Here is a 17,500-nt window from a genome sequence, read left to right on the forward strand (position 1 = left end):
CTGAGACTGGATAAATTTGGCCATTTTGTTAATTTCTCCTGTTGAGTACATTGGGGAGGGTTGCTGCATGCGACTGCCTGCCTTTGCCAGTTGGTCAGCGATCTGATTTCCAAGTATCCCACAGTGTCCTGGAATCCACTGCAGTACCATGTTGGTAAACTTGCTTAGCTTCATGAGGTCTTCCACCAAGGCGTCTATATCATCCGCAAAGGACATCATTATATCCTCCAGAATTTTCTTAGCATCTGTTAAAATCACTATGTGTCTTGGTTTTTCATTTTCTGAGAGGATTTGCTTAACAGCTTCATGGATTGCATCTGTCTCTGACTTGTAGATTGAAGTGTGAGTACCAGTCGGTTTGCTGATCTCCTTTTGTTGACCATTTGTGTACTCGATGTGCACTCCCAGGCCCCCGCATGTGTGTTCTTTATTGCATGAACCATCGGTATAGATTCTTGTCCATTTTTTTTCAGGGTAGTTTTGATCTATGCACTTCTGTACAGACTTCTTGATTTCTTCGCCGTGTTTTTGTTTTGTTGAAATGTCACCAACGAAAGTCTTGATTTTCAAGTGATTTTGCCTTTTCCAAATTGGTACTCTGATATTTGCTTTGCATTTTTGGGTCATTATTCAAGTTCGTGATCTTTTTCAATTTGCTGGGCTCTTTCAATAAAGTGGGATCTTTTCAGCCGCCTAGTTTTCTTTTGTTGCGCTCTAGCGTGAAGAGGCTGATCTGTCATTGTTTTCACGTCTGTGTATTGTTTCAAAATTTTTGATTCCCTTCTTTCTGATAGAGATGTAAGTCCTGTTATGGTTTCCATTGCATGAATCGGTGTCGATTTCATTCCTCCACTTATTATCCTCATGTTGCTGTTTTGCACTTTGTCCAGTTTTTCCATTTGAGTTTTGGAGCAGTTTCCCCATGCAGATATCCCGTATTCTAGCGCTGGTCTCACATATCCTGTGTAAGTTTGTTTCAGTATATCGGAGCTAGTTCCCCAAGTTGTTCCAGCTAGTTTTTTCAAGAGTTGTGTTCGCTTTACCCCAACTTTCTGACTGTTGCTGATTTGATTTTTCCATGTTAGTCTTGGGTCAAAATGGACTCCTAGGTATTTTGGTGCGTCATCTTTTTCTAATTCATGGTCTTCAATACGTAGCTTTGCTTTTTCGTCTTTTGGGGAGAGGCTAAATATTGTGAACTTTGTCTTCACTGCATTTATTTTCATCGCCCAGTTGTCAGTCCATTCTTTGATATTATCCAGTGTGATTTGCATCCTGTGTTGTGCCTTGATTAAATTTTGGTCAGAGCTAATCAGAGCTAGGTCATCTGCGTACATCGACATTTTCACTCCTCGACATAGTGTTTCTCTTATATCATTTACATAGAGAAGAAATAGTGTAGGTGATAGTACTCCACCTTGTGGGACTCCATGTTTTAGTTTTGCTTCTCTACTTTTGTGACCTTGTGTTGTTACTCTTGCCTTTCTTGTTTTTAGGTAGTTTTGTATCCAGTTGAGCATGTTATGGGATACTTTTGATTTTTGTAGTTTATATACCAGACCTTTTTTCCACACTTTGTCGAATGCTTTTTCAAAGTCCACCCATACCACAATTTGTTTCTTTCCATCCTGAAACGAGTCTTCTATTTCTTGGGATATGTAGGTTACTTGATTTTCAGTACTCCTGTGTCTTCTGAAACCAGCTTGTTCATTTATAAGCACATTATAGTTTTCAAGATACCACATCAGTCTGGAGTTGATAATTCTTTCTATCAGCTTGCACATGCAGCTTGTAAGACTTATAGGTCGGTAATTTGCGGCTTCATTTGCTTGTTTTCCTTCTTTCTTAATTGGGACAATAAAAGCCTTTTTCCATATATCTGGTATTTTACCAGTTTTCCAAGTGCTGTTGTAGAGTTGTAATAGCTTCTTTTTCGCTGTCTTTCCAAGATGGATAAGCATCTCATTTGTTACTTCGTCTGGGCCTGGCGATTTCTTTGTTTTTAACACTTTGAGAGAGCTTTCTAGTTCTTCCATAGTTAGCTTCTTTGTCATTACTTCATCTATGGCTTCCTTGAGTTCCTTTTTTTGTTTTCTGCATTCTTTTCTAACCCTTTCCTTCAGTTCTTTTTCTATTGTGTTGTCACTAATTTTTTTGAACTGCTCCATGAATATGTCTGCAGCTTGTTGTGGACTGACAAGTTCTCCTTCTTTTTCCAAAGCGGGAGGGGCGTAGTGATTCGGTTCTCTATTTAGGGCTTTTGTAAGTTTCCAAAGTTTATTTCCATCTTTTTCGAAGTTAAGGCTATGCGTTTTTTCTTTCCATGCCATTTTGGATGTCGTTGCCATTTCTTTTTTAAAGGTAGCTTCTGCCTCTTTATATGCTGCAATATTGTCATCACAGGGGTCTGCTTCAGCCTTTTCTCTTGTTTCCGATACTTCATTACTTAACTGATTAAGATTGTCTGTCCAGAGTGGTATATAATTTTTTCTTGCTCCCCTTGGGATACTTTCTTTTGCTGCTTTTAGGATGGCCTTTGTCAGTTCTTTTGCACTTTTGTTGACATTCTTGGTTTTACAGTTTATGTTTTTGCAGTGGCTGTCTGTAAGTTGTTCAAAGCTTTCCCATTTTGCTCTTTTGTAGTTCCATCTTGGGATAGTTTGTGTTTTGTTTTCATTTTGATGATAGAGGTTTGTGATGATTGGCCTATGGTCGCTACCACCCAGTTGGGGCTGTACTGTTCTATTTATCGTCTTTGCTATATCATCTGTGGCAAACGTAAGATCTGGGGTAGATGTGGTTTTCCACGCTCTTGAGAAATATGTGTCCTCATCTTCATCATCATACAATAGTTGAAGTTTTGTTTCAATTTGCCAGTTTTCTACTGTTTCACCACGTTTGTCCATATCTCCATATCCCCAGCTTTGAGAGTGACTGTTAAAGTCCCCTAGTACCAGACATCTTTCTTCCTGGATTTTTATCTTGTCTAAATGAAGCTCTTTGTTTGGTGGGCAATAGCAGTTAAAAATCAGGAGTTCTTTCTTTCCGATACATACTTTAATTTGCTGTATTTCTGATTGCTCTTGTGTATCAATTTTTATGCCTGCGGTGGGGTAGTCGTTTTTTACTAATGTCATCACGCCTCCTTTGTGATCCTTTCTATCATGCCTCATTACCTGGTACCCTCTGATGGCAAATCTCATGTTGTCCGTGAGGTGAGTTTCTTGAATGCAGGCAATTTTGATGTCCTGCTCTTTGAGTCTCTTTTCAAGGGCTATTTTCTTCTTCGCAACGCCCTCAGCATTCCATTGGAGGATTTTAATTGTGTTTGGTGTTCCAGTCGCATGTAACCTTGATCCTCCTCCCCTGGTTCCGCAAGATGAAGTCAAGGTACCACCAGATCGTTTGGGTGGGCCATTGAGGCCCGGCACTAGGCCCGTCCGGCGGGATTCCACGGGCTTCGCACCACATCGGATTTGATTATTGTGACGTGTCATATTGGGATTTAAGCATGCAGTGGCAGTTTCCAGTTTCCTGAGATATTTGCGCCTTCCGGCCCCGCTGCTCTGTCTTCGGCATGCTGTTTTTCAGGATTTGCTTCCTTAGCCTTTGACCATCCAAGGTCTGTCCACAAGGCAGTGGCGGTTTTGCATCAGAGTGTCCTTCTCCTAGATCGATTGCGGTCCCCTGTTAACAAACTCGATCTGTCCGGGTTTTTGTTCGGAGTGTCCTTCTCTTAGATGGATTGCGGTCCCCCGTATACGAACTCCATCTGTCCAGGTTTTTGCTCAGAGTGTCCTTCTCTTAGATGGATGTCGGTCCCCCGATGACGAGCTCCATCTACCCGTGGTCAGATGGTCTAAGTTGGGAATCCGGGAGGATGTCCTGTAGAGAGTCAGTCCCTTTTCACCCCTCCCCCACGTCGTGGACAACACCCACACCCAAGGGTGTGGACTAGGGGAAGCTGAACTCGACGGTTGATTTCCTCCCTTCTTCCTTCCTTGTTGACGATGCTGACCGTTGTAGATCATTCTTGGTCTGGCCTCTCACTTACGATCATCGAGACACGCAAGCCCTCCGACCGCGACAAGGTCATATGATCCATCGGAGAGAAAATAGAAACAAAGTACAAGAAAAAAAATCATCCCAAAAAATCAGCCTCGACGCCGACGGTGTATGAAACACTGCCAGACAGAGCAAAAAGAGGGAGGCTGATTTTTTATTTTTTTTTTGATGTTTCATTTTCTTGTATTTTAATAATGTCTTGTGAGTGTGTCTGTGTGTTTGTGTGAGTGCATGTTTGTATTATACACGTGTGTGTATGACAGGAACGTTTGCCGGAAACAATTTTTCCTTTTAATAATCAGTTTTACCAAAAAGTAGTCGTTCAGAGCCGTTGAGCCCATGAAGCCGGAGTTTATCCCGGTTTCTATAGGGAGAAACGGACAATAGAAATTGCTTGCTACCCTTTGGATAGGAAGCTAGTCTATCACAACTTACTTTTCGCCAGATGTAACAGACCCAGCTACCCTGTGGAGTGAAAAAAAGGGAGGGGGGTGTCAGAAGAAAAAAACACGCGACTGCACCCGGGATCGATCTCGGTCGCTATTCATGTGAAGCAAATGCTCTACCAACTGAGCTATTAGGACTCTCGATCATCTTTACTTGCAACTCATTAATTCCTTCTCTCTATCTTCTCTTTTTAAAATCTCCAACAGGCCAACAAGATATCACCCAGATTGATCAACAAAACTATACGAAAATTGCCACCATCTATTTTTAACTGGTGAATCCTGAGACTTGATAATTCTTCAATACCCGGCACACCATCATTACGCCCAAAAACAACAGCAACAGCAACAGGTGATATTCAGTATTCAGCGCCCCAGCCCATCCAGGCGCAGCAGCAAATCATGGAGGGCTGGGGTTAGATTGTCGCCACCGTTGCTGCAGTTGCCATCCAGGCGGGAGGCGCTACTACTGCAGCAGCAACAACAACAGCAGCAGCAGCAACAGCTAGAATACCTGCCCGATGAAGACCTCGATATGATTGTGCTGCAATCAAGCCTGGTCGTGGACGTGAGTATTCTTTCTATTACATTCAAAACAGTGAACTTTTATGTAGATCATTATCCACTCAATGATATATGCGGCTATGTGGTCTTGTGGTATGACGCTCGCTTTCGGATCCGAATGTCCTGGGTTCAAGCCTCGCTCGACGCATAGTTGAGTCCTTGGAAAAGGCTCTTTATTCACATTCTCTCATCGTACTCAGGTGTAAACTGAGTACCTGGCCGTTAACTTTGTAATATCGCCAAACAGTCATCATGTCTCGTTCTACATGTTGCTTGCTGCTTTTGATCAGGGACCCTTTGTAAAACGCTTTGAGCACGTTTAATGGATATTGCGTATCAAAAGCTCACTTTTTTATATACTCAAAGCACTTTACAGCCCAAAAACTACGTGGGATGAAACATGCAGCCTGAAAAGCGCTATTATCATTTCTTTAGACAACGTTATTACCGGCAAGGTACTCATTTTACACCTGAGTATGATGAGAAAACGTAACAAATCCTTTTCCATGGAATCAACTTCGCTCTTCTCACAGCGGGACTAGAACCTTCGACCTGCCTGTCGTGAGTCGAGTGTCATATCGCATGACTACAAAGCTTGCACTATTTAAAAAAAATTAATACGTAGGGAACGGTTTTGATACGTAGATCTGACGTAGACAGCAACACAATAGGAAGTAAAAATACAATTTGTCCAAAAAGAATTATTGATAAAACCGGGACACCAACGACCAAGGAGTCCACACGCTACAATGGTCATTACATTTTATTTTATCTGTTTTCAACTGTTTTTTTTCTTTTTTGTTTATTGTTTTGCTGAAGAGGGGCTAGCACCTGAAACGTCCATTGTTTGTACTGTTTCCATATTCGACTTGATACTACCATACAGCATTCGGCCGTTCTCCAACAATACACGTTGAATATAATAGAACACTATATAGTAAGATTGACGGAAAATATTGGACGGACATTTTTTTCCTTCGTAATATTATTATATTGATCGATTTAAATTATCCTCCTACTCTCAAGTTTAGGAATTTTTTGACAAGCTGGGATTATCGTCATCGATCGATTTTTGGCAGTCTCATGTGTGAGACTTTTGACTTTTTGGCAAGACAGGGGCTCAGCTTAATCCATCAATCTTTGAAGTACACGTTTTCAAGCCAAATTTTAAAAAAGACTGTTCTCTTAGAATAACTTCTGTCATTATCAATGACTCACTCTGGACAATATATATATATATATATATATATATATATATATATATATATATATATATATATATATGTGTGTGTGTGTGTGTATGTTATATATATATATATATATATATATATATATATATATATATATATATATAGAGAGAGAGAGAGAGAGAGAGAGAGAGAGAAACCACTCCGGATGTATTCTATTGTCATTCCAAATTGTTAACACTATAATTTGTCAGGATTCGACTCAATCAAACATACACTCTGGTATTTTGAATGTCTATTACAATTGACAAATGTCTGTTTTTTTAAACTACTCTATTTCTTTTTAATTTGGAGATCGTATTATTCGAAAATATTGAAACCACTTTGTGATTGATCAAGGCTTTTTATCATCTGCCGCTTGAATGTTTTGGCTACATTGTTACCTAAGTAATGATTAGGAATTTGGGTATAATATTTGATTTGATGAAAAGTGCAATGCAAATTCAACTCAGCGGCAGGAAAATCTTTGTGTACTTTTCATGTTGCTAATAACAAGAAATGAAGAGAGTAGAAAAGTGCCTAAAATAGAGAATAATAACTTTGCAGCTATCGGGTTTCAAACCCACGTCCCGACTGTCACGGCAACTCCATCTGGACATGTTGCATTCTGCAGAAACATATAAAAAAAATTCCAACTCTACGAACCTATAGATAGAATGAAGTTGACGTCACTCGGGTCTTTGTTGTTGTTTTTTTTTTTGCCATCCACGTTAATGAGTAGTTCTCACTAAACTGTATTAACCAGACTATAAACGTTTAACGTTACACATCGTTTTGTGTGTTGGTTCGTTATACTTCCGGATGTCAATGTTGCGAGCTTCTTCGCCGAGCGCACACTATCTATAGCTCTCGAAAAACTGAGCTAAAAATAGAAATTCATTTTTTGTTCTTGACGTGAAACCAATTCTGTACTGACAGCTTCCGGCAGATAAAACGAGACCTTTATTTATGGTAATCATTCCCCCCCCCCCCCCCCCAACCCTTTTTTTAGTCCCACTTCTCTCTCTCTCTCTCTTCTTTCATCCTTATTAAATAATGAACGTGAAGATTTCACTTCGCTTTTAATCTAACTCATCATTCGTAACACTTTTGAAGACATTTCACCCTAGGGAGGCTTGAAACTGTCAAGACATTTTTTAATAATTGTTGATGTAGTTACCAGGAAGGGATTGGAGTGACATAGTGAACATTATTAAATTTGTTGGAGATTATAGGCTAACAACTGAAGTGTCTTACAATGAGGGGATGGAAGATTGAGATATTTAATTCAAGCAACAACAACAAAAGAAGAAAAAAAAGGAAATTATATATATATATATATATATATATATATATATATATATATATATATATATATATATATATATATCTTGTGCGAATTAATAATCTTCAGGTCTCAGAGTGATGAAATCCTATTTTCTAGTCTAAATATATACTGATCGTCAATAAAGATCATCCATCTTTGCTTTTTTACCACCCGTAATCCTTAGAATCTGCCGATACATCCTGCTACTAAAATAGTTCTGTCACCCTATAATTCAATATGTAACATATTCATAACGAATCCTCCGAAGGACTAGTTGCATACACATGTCAAAGGATTTTGGAACCGGAAAGTAGAAGGTGTGACGTCACAACTTTTCCTCCCTTTTCTCCGCACCAGTATCGCTACTACATAATACCACTCCGAAACGGTCGGTCACAATTGGAATTGTGTGTGTGTGTCTGTGGGGGGGGGGGGGGGGGGGGGGGGGGCGAGTTAATCAAGACACATTGGTACGTCATTTTCCAGACCGGTGTTGAAAATGTTTTACGACACCATGAAGAAAGACATCAAATCTTGACTCGTTTTCCCATTTGATGACACAGGCTGAGACTGGCTGGGATGACATGAAAGAAGAATAGATTGGAATGGCGCGGTGATACCGGATATCACGTCGTCACAACTCATTTCATTTCATCCAGTTTTTATCTGTTTTCCTTTCCACAATCTAGTTTTTATGTTCCAACGTCTCCTTTCCCTCAGATTTATGCTGCCTCCTCATCATTATCATCACTGTCGTTATATAACTTTGTGATTATTATCATCATCATCATCATCATCATCATCATCATCATCATCATCATCATCATCATCTTCATCATCTTTATTGTTATTATTATTATTATTATTATTATTATTATTATTATTATTATTATTGTTATTATTGTTATTATTATTATTATTATTATTATTATTATTATTATTATTATTATTATTTTATTATTATTATTATTATTATTATTTATATTATTATTATTATTATTATTATTATTTTATTATTATTATTATTATTATTATTATTATTATTATTATTATTATTATTATTATTATTATTATTATTATTATTATTATTATTATTATTATTATTATTTTATTATTATTATTATTAGTTCCATTATTATTGTTACAATTGATAATCTGAAAGTTTGAGGGTCTATCCTTAATCAAGAAGGGCTGATGTTTTTCTGTTTTTGCATGATTTCTCTTGTATTTTTTATCAATCGCAAAAAACGGTATTTTGTTCGAAAAATTGAATCTATAGAGAAAAAAAAAGAAGAAAAAAGTATATTTGGATCAAGTCTTTATGCACCTTTGAGGAGAATGAATATATGCGACCCATTTTCTCAAACCGTTATCATGTCGGGCAGAACAAGGTCCCGAAATAGTGTTTAGAACCGCAATCAATATGAGATTTGGAAAAAATAAATAGATAAATCAATCAATCATAAATAAATAAATAATTGAATAAATAAATAAATAAATAAATAAATAAATAAATAAATAAATAAATAAATAAATAAATAAATAAATAAATAAATTTAGAATTAATATTTTAAAGAATGCCATTGATGAAGAACTTAACATAACATAACATGTGGTATAGGGCAAAATAGGATAAGATCCTTTGAATGCCCTTAATATTAATTAGTAATGCCATAAATCTATTGATTAAATATTACAATAACGATACACGTGGTAAAGATAGTATTTCAACTTAAATGTACTCATGTGGTGTACAAACATATATCTTTAACCTTGACATGCAAAGCGCACACACAACCACACACACACACACACACACATACACACGCGTATAGAAGATAACCATAATAATATAATAATGCATAATATATACATACAAGATTGAAAGCCATGTCAACAGCAGAGCAAACAAGTATTATTCGTCATATATAAATCCCATCATATAATTCCCTGTCTACTAACACCTTGAAATAATCCATAGATTTTGCATTCTTTGTTTCAAATTTCAAACTGTTCCATTTCTGAACAATACGAATACCGAACCAGTTTTGTCTTATGTTTGTTTTGCATCTAGAGACAAAAATCTTAAACTTGTCCCCTCTAGTAAAAGTAATATTAGAATATGAAAAAAAATCAGAAAAGTCTATCCTATCCAGACCATGTACCAATCTATAAACCTGAATTAAATCCCCACGAATTCTTCTATATTAACTTACCAACATGATTTCGATGAATATTGTAACATGGCAATGGATATTGGATTTTGAATATGAATTATTTCTAACTCTCGAATGTATAAAGTTGGACATGCTAAATGAATGTAAATAGAGATAATTATACTACAAATATTGACTATGACACTTTTTTGTGTATTATATATTTAATACTCAATAATATCATATTAACAATGAATGTTATTTATTTTACTTTGATAAATTGTATCGAGGCATGACAGTTTCATAGAGCATTTAAAGGATTTTAAAACCCATTAGCTCTTAAACGATACTATAAGATACGATTATAGCCACAGTAATGACATTTGGAATACATTTCTATTCCTTATAGTGTAGAATAAATACGATATCTTACACTGTAAAGAACTTAAACTTCGTATTTTAAATCATAAAAATTCTAAACTAACTTTTCCGGGTCTGAATTATCGCAACATATTACCGTCTTGAGACGATGGGTCACACAAAGTTTCCTTAACTGACAGAATCTTAAATTTACTTTTTTTTTAAAGACTTGAGCTTTTATATAGCGCAATATCCACTAAACTTACTCAAAGCGCTATACAAAATGTCCAACAGCACTCTTAACATCTAGAACGAGATATGACGCCTGTTAGGCGATATTACAATTTTTTTCCAACAGAGACAACGCTGTTAACGACCAGTTACTCATTTTACACATGTGTACGGTGAGAGAATGTGAATAAAGACCCTTTTCCAAGAACTCAACTATGCACCGAGCGAGGCTCGAACCCATGACCTTCCTAGCCGAAAGCGAGTGTCATACCACAAGACTGCATAGCGATCACGCTGCAATCACAAATCACATCTGTGCTCATGTCAGTGATCAATGAAATCATGACACGATTCAATGAAAGTCTTCCCCCGGACGACAGCGGGACATTGAAGACGGGACCGGACGAAATAATTGATGGCTGTCTTGGTGATTGTGTGTGTTGGTGATAATTAGCACTGCGCCTCATTGGCGGGGCCATGTCGCTTGTTGTGTAAATCTTAATCTCATTTTCTTTTTTTTTATCATTTCTTTCTATTACCCCCACCCCCTCCTCCCGCCCCCTCCAACCTCATCATCTTCACTCCCATGTTCTTCTTTCTCCTTCCCATCCCAATCTTCAATCTACGCCAAACGAGGATGGCAGATTTTTCGGAATTAGTTTTTCTTGTACTTTAAAAAAAATTCTGGCTCCGTGATATTCACACCTTTTCAGATTAAAAAAATATTTTTTTAAAAATCAAAAACAAATATTGGCGTTTATATAGCGCAATGCCCACAACATGTGCTCAAAGCGCTATGCAAGGGGTCCCGAGTCAAATGCAACACTTAACATGTAGGACGAGACATAAGGCCCGTTTGGCGATATTACATTTTTTCTCTCATGAAAATGCTGTTAACGGTTAGGTACTGATTTCAAACCTGAGTACGATGAGATAATGTGAGTAAAGAGCCTTTTTCAAAGATTCAACTGTGCGCCGCTCAGATCGAGACTCAAACCACTAGACCACATAGCGCTCTATATCTTCTACCAGTGCCAGTTCCTCAATTTCCCATTGTCATTATTATACCTACAGTCTCCAAACAATATTATGTCGGATTTATTAAAGTGTTCAGGTCTTCAGGTTATATTACTTCTGCAAAAAGCCATGTGGACCCCTCGCCCCAAAATTCACATGTCAGCATGAACCAAACAAATAGTGAATATTTAATCTAGAATACGTCGGCTATCTGAATCGTGTTAAGTGTGTGATGAAAATTTAACATTATAGTCAAAATTATGAATCTAACTCACTCACTACTTACTCAATGCCGTCGGGTGCTTCAGACAACAGCAAATGATCTCCAATGATCTTGATCTTTCGCTACATTGAGTATGCTGAGACCCTCTGTACAGTAGTTCTTCTGTATTTTTCCTTAGCTCTACCTCGGTTTCGTTTTTCCTTGTAGAGTTCGCATATAGGATTGAACTTATATATGTTTTATTGAGAAGTAAGGATATAATTTATTGTAATCCTCTCCTTACCAACTACAGGAAAGTCGTCACATTCGTTCCGATTCACAACCAACATTTTTCTTATTTTGATATCTTTTGTTCATCACAAAATTTAAAAGATATTTTGTAGTAGTAGTAGTAGTAGTAGTAGTAGTAGTAGTAGTAGTAGTAGTAGTAGTAGTAGTAGTAGTAGTAGTAGTAGTAGTAGTAGCAGTAATAATAATAATAATAATAATAATAATAATAATAATAATAATAATAATAATAATAATAATAATAATAATAATAATAATAACGCACTTTATTCATCCAAAAAGTAAATTTCTGTACTACTAGTAGTAGTAAGCCTTACAGCCCGAATGGCGCTTGCTGAGAATTGTGTGATTAATTCATAGTCAATGAGTATAGCTGCTCTCTCCATCCATGTTATTAATTGTTTCCATTGGTCACGGTCCTGGGCCAGAGCTCTGAGGCTGTCAAGATCTTGTTGTGACTAGAGTACGGAGGGCACTGCAATAGTTCTTAATTCTTCAGGGATTAATTCGGCCTCATCTGAATCCAGAAATTTCTAATCCTGGTTCTGGGTTGATGTTGGTGGTCTCTCTACATATTTGTTGCCATGAATGAAATATTCTGTCATTGCAGTTTGAGATGGGATGTTATCTTCTTGACGTAAGATGTGACCAAATAGCCTCCATCGCTATTTTTTTATTATTGTACTCAGGCGTTGGACCCTGGCGTTGGACATAGAGATCAGTTTTTGTAATTGTCTCTGGCCAATAGATTCCGATTACGCGACGTAATTGTTTGCGGTGGTATAAATCGAGACTTTCTAAGTTCTTTTTTGTGAGGCCCCAGGTTCCACAATTATATGTCAATATCGGAATAATCAGTGCCTCGTAAATCTGTATTCGTTTATTGTCACTGATTATGTTATTTCTATTCTATAAATTTTGGAGTTGGTTGAATGCATTTGTGGCCAGCTGCTTTCGTTTTCTGATGTCTTCATTTTCTTGATCAAATTGCCTAGTTTACGTACACTTTTCCATTTATTTAAATTTCTGTTGATTTTTGTATATTCAGTTTTGGATTGATTCACTTTCAGATTACATGCTTCTAGGGTAGTTGATATAATTGGCGTGTATATTTTCGCTTGATGATCTGATTCAAAGATTAGGTCTGTATTATCAATTCTCGTGTGATCTTTGTTGGCGGTAATTTTGGTCTTAGTTCTTTCATGGCCGATTCGAAGTATATCGTGAATAAAATTGGACTCAAGCTGTCTCTGAAGAGTTTCTGGAATGACAGAATTTATGAAGGACAACAGACAAAGCCGAAAGGACTCTGCTGACCCGATGACGTCTTCGCCAAACAAGCAGCTTGCAGAAGATCAAGGGGAAGGCCATGAGGAACATGGAGAAGAATTAAAGAAGCTGATATACAGAGAAGTGGTAAGACATGGAATGAGATAAAAAAAAGTTCGCTCGGGATAGAGAAGGATGGAAACTGTTTGTCTGTGGCCTATACCCTGACCCAGGTTGAAAAAGGCAATGATGATGATGATGATGACGTCTCCTTGAGGGGATCCAATTGAGGTTGATATTGTTGTTAATTCTCTGCCGGATTCAAATTATAATGTAGTATTTGATAATAGGTATCTTATGAGCTTCACGTTATCTTTGCTTTGTCCAAGAATGAGTCAAGGATTGATAACAACTTGGTTCTACATATGGTGTCTAAAGCTGAACTCATATCTATTCCAAGTATGGTAAATTCTTCCTTATATTTCTCCGTTCTGGCTTTCAGCCATCGGTGGGCCCATACTATTCAGCAGTGCTTCTATCTCTTCTAATTCCGCTTTGTGATGGCGAATTATATTCCTCTACCATTTCTCTAATTCTGTTGAGCGTGATTGTGCTTAAAACTTTTCTTAGCGTGGATAATAAACCGATTGGTCGCAAATTTTCTAAAGGGCCTTTCTTTTTTTGTTTGTTTGTTTGTTTAGCAGATTGAGTTTTCCATTCCAAGGTTGAGAACTTTTTTTGTCTTAAATATCTTATTATACATCTCAGCCAGTATTTGCATACCTTCGTCTTCAAGACATTTTAGTTCTTCTCCTCTAACACCATCTAGACCTGGCGATCTTTTGTTATTGAGCTTTTGTATGGCTTCACGTATTTCTTGGGGCGTTATAGGCGTTTCAAGCTCGAATGGCTCCACTTCTTGAATACCCTTGTATTTGTCAGTGTAGTACATGCTTATTGTTTTTATAATTTCTTTATCATTACACAAGGTCTTATTAGATTTGAATATAAGTCTATTATGTGTTCTCTTTTGTTTGATTGTATTCACCGCTTTGAACATTTTCATACTGTCACTCGTACTACTTTTTTTCTGTCACAATCTCATCTATTTTCTTTTTGTGATTATCTATTGATTGAGATTTAATTTTATGCATGATTTCATTTCTTTGTCTATTCATTTTGTTCTTCACATCCGTATTTGGGCAGCTATTGATATCAAGTCTCAGTTGTTTTTGCTGCTGTGATATATTATACAGTATAGGACAGTAATCTTGTTTTTATGTACTACTTCTCTCAGGCAGTGTTGTTTCCCTGGTCATCAGCACTCTTTGGACAAGATGATGTTGAATTTCAGCTGGGTTAGAGGCATCCTTTAAATTCTTGGACGAAAGATTCGACGCGATTTTCTGAAAATTTCTTTGACTAGGTCATCTCTTAGACTGCTGAAGACTTTGGACGATTTTCTATTTTGTTTGTAATGCTTATGCATTGGCTTATTTTCATTTGCTGTTGGACTTTGAGATTAAGAATCTGTAGATGTCTTCATTCCTGCATATGTTTGCGAATAATTGAGAATGCATTTGTAATGGTCCGAAATTATGATAAAGTCTATCCGATTGTAAGTATTGATAATCATATCATCACAATTTTCCACGATCCTTGCCATGTAGTGATATGGCGGGAAGGATGTTTAAAGGCACTATTACATATGAATAATTTATGTTCGCAGCAAAAATCAATAAGATACTGGCCATTTTCATTACGCAGTCCTTTGGAATAAGCACCAAGGTATGTTTGGTTGTTGTCTTTCCTTGTTCTTATTTTAGCATTGAAATCGCCCGTGATTATGATGTCATTTCCATGGTCTCGGATTCTCGTTTCAATTTCATTGTATAATCTATCTCTTACTGTTGAATCTTTTTTGGAGGTCCCCGAAGTGTAAGAGTAGTAAAAATGTAACATGTGCTGCATGTTGAGCTAATTTTGATGACATTTTTGTAAGTATCTATAGAAAAAACTTACTGCTTTTGTGTTTGAGTTAAAAAATCTATTTTGTGTTGATTTATGAAGAAAATCAAAAAAAAAAAAAAAAAAAAAAGGAGGGAGTTTAAGTGTTGAAAATTGTATTTCATATCCCTGATGATTCTGACTCAAAATTCACTTTTTGCTGTCTTGAACACTCCAACATAACTATGCTGTTATCAGTCTTCTATATTCTACTCAATGCGCTCAAATTCCTGCGTCCATCAATTCGAAGGTCAGAGATTCTATCCCTAATAATAAAAGGCTGAGTTTTATATGATTTTTCTTGCATTTGTGACCAATCACATCAAAATGTTTATCATGTAGGAGTAATCGAATTGAGAAACTAGGGAGCAGGCACCGGAGTCAGATCAAGATCTGAACTCTTGTTCGGATCTTTATCATGTAGGAGTGGTTTTGATGATAAAAAAAGGAGATGTTGTTTTTCTTTTATAGAAGGAAAGAAGATGACGTCACTCAGCTCTTTGTTATTGTTTTTATACAGCCTGTTGGTTGATTAGTTCTAACTAAATTCTATCAATCAGGCTATAAACGTTAAAAGGGTTACACATAGTGACTGGGTAGCTGGGTCAAAAAGATCTGACGAGAAATGGCGATAGACTAGTGTCCTATCCAAAGGGTTAAAAAACGACTGCTGTTGTACGTTTCACGCTATAGAAACCGGGATAAACTCCGGCTCGATGGGCCAAATGACTCTGAAGGACTACTATTTTTTTTTTTACTACTCGCTTTCGATCACATGGTTAAGTCCTTGGAAAAGGCTCTTTACTCACGTTCTCTCACCGTACTCAGGTGTAAAATGAGTACCTGGCCGTTAACAGCGTTGTCTCTGTCGGAAAAAAATTTAGTATCATCTGACAGGCGTCATGTCTCGTTCTACATGTTACGTGTTGCTGTTAATCAAGGACCCTTTGTAAAGCGCTTTGAGCACGTTTAGTGGATATTGCTCTATACAAAAGCTCACTATTTATTTTATTTTTTTATACTAAAACAAAAAAATGTTGACACATGTCCCATATTTCTGACTATGATTCCAGTGTTTTTCATCTAAACCGTCCCCATGTAACATCGTCTTGTAGAAACTATCATATTTCTGACTATGATTCCAGTGTTTTTCATCTAAACCGTCCCCACTTAACATCGTCTTGCTTGTACAAACTGTCACAGGGAGAAATTGGGATTTGAAAGAGTTAGGTCTCCCTGTCATAAACGGGTTAAGACTTAAGACAGACTACGTGAGCTTGTCTGAAATCAACTGCAATAGATCGTTGTTTACTCTCAGATTAGTGGATTGAGAGGGGACACGTGACACACACAGAAACACGCGTGTCGTGAGTCATTGTTTATCTTAAAGTAATTCTATCACCATGATACCGTAAACCAGATGCTTGTCAGCTCAAATTATTCAGCTCACGTCCGGCTTTATATTATATTTGCTGTCATATTTTCCCCCACAGACAAAACAATTTCGAATTTGAAGAAAAAGTCATATATATATATATATATATATATATATATATATATATATATATATATATATATATATATATATGTATAAATATATATATATATATATTATATATATGATATATATAATATATATATATATATATATATATATATATATATATATATTATTGATGCATTGCGTTTACTAAAAAAACGCATAGCATCCGCCAGCCGGATATAACGTACTACATACAAAACAATGTGTAACTTAAAACTTTTGTAGTCTGCTTAATACAATTTAGTGAGAACTACTCATAAAAATGGCTGGCTAGAAACAATAACAAAGACCTGAGTGGCGTCAATTTCGTTCTATCTATAGAAAGAGTGGGGAAGGGAAGATAACCACGCCCCTTGGACAATCGTCCGAGTATAGATAGTTCGAAGATGACGTCACTCGGGCCTTTGTTACTGTTTTTGCCATCCGCGTTTGTGAGTTGTTCTCACTAAACTGTATTAATCAGACTATAAAAGTTCATGGTTACACAGAGTTTGTGTGTTGGTCCGTTATACTTCCGGATGGCAATGTTGTGAACTCCTTGGCCAAGCGCATTCTATCTATAAAAGTTCATGGTTACACATAGTTTGTGTGTTGGTCCGTTATACTTCCGGATGGCAATGTTGTGAATCCTTGGCCAAGCGCATTCTATCTATATAATAAATAATAAGTAATGAACAGCTCCTGGCCGCTCTGAGCGCATACAACATGGCGCAGCGCTTGTCGCCAGCATGAACGTGATGGCGTTGGCTGCCCGATAAAAAAGAAATTATAAGAAGAA

General features: G+C 36.8%; 1 protein-coding gene across 1 annotated transcript in view; it reads left to right on the forward strand.

The window, feature by feature from the left end:
* LOC144974117 (rhomboid-related protein 3-like) overlaps positions 1-17,500 on the forward strand; it is a 150,310-nt gene that overhangs the window by 8,595 nt on the left and 124,215 nt on the right. The window contains exon 2 of the mRNA XM_078917016.1: positions 4,719-5,079. Within this exon, the coding sequence (XP_078773142.1) occupies positions 5,047-5,079 (33 nt within the window). The 5' untranslated portion in view covers positions 4,719-5,046. The remainder of the gene's footprint in view (positions 1-4,718; positions 5,080-17,500) is intronic.

The sequence above is a fragment of the Berghia stephanieae genome, chromosome 5 (genome assembly GCF_034508935.2).
Source record: "Berghia stephanieae isolate SIO BIC M18660-M18661 chromosome 5, UCSD_Bste_1.3, whole genome shotgun sequence".
Lineage (NCBI taxonomy): Eukaryota > Metazoa > Mollusca > Gastropoda > Nudibranchia > Aeolidiidae > Berghia > Berghia stephanieae.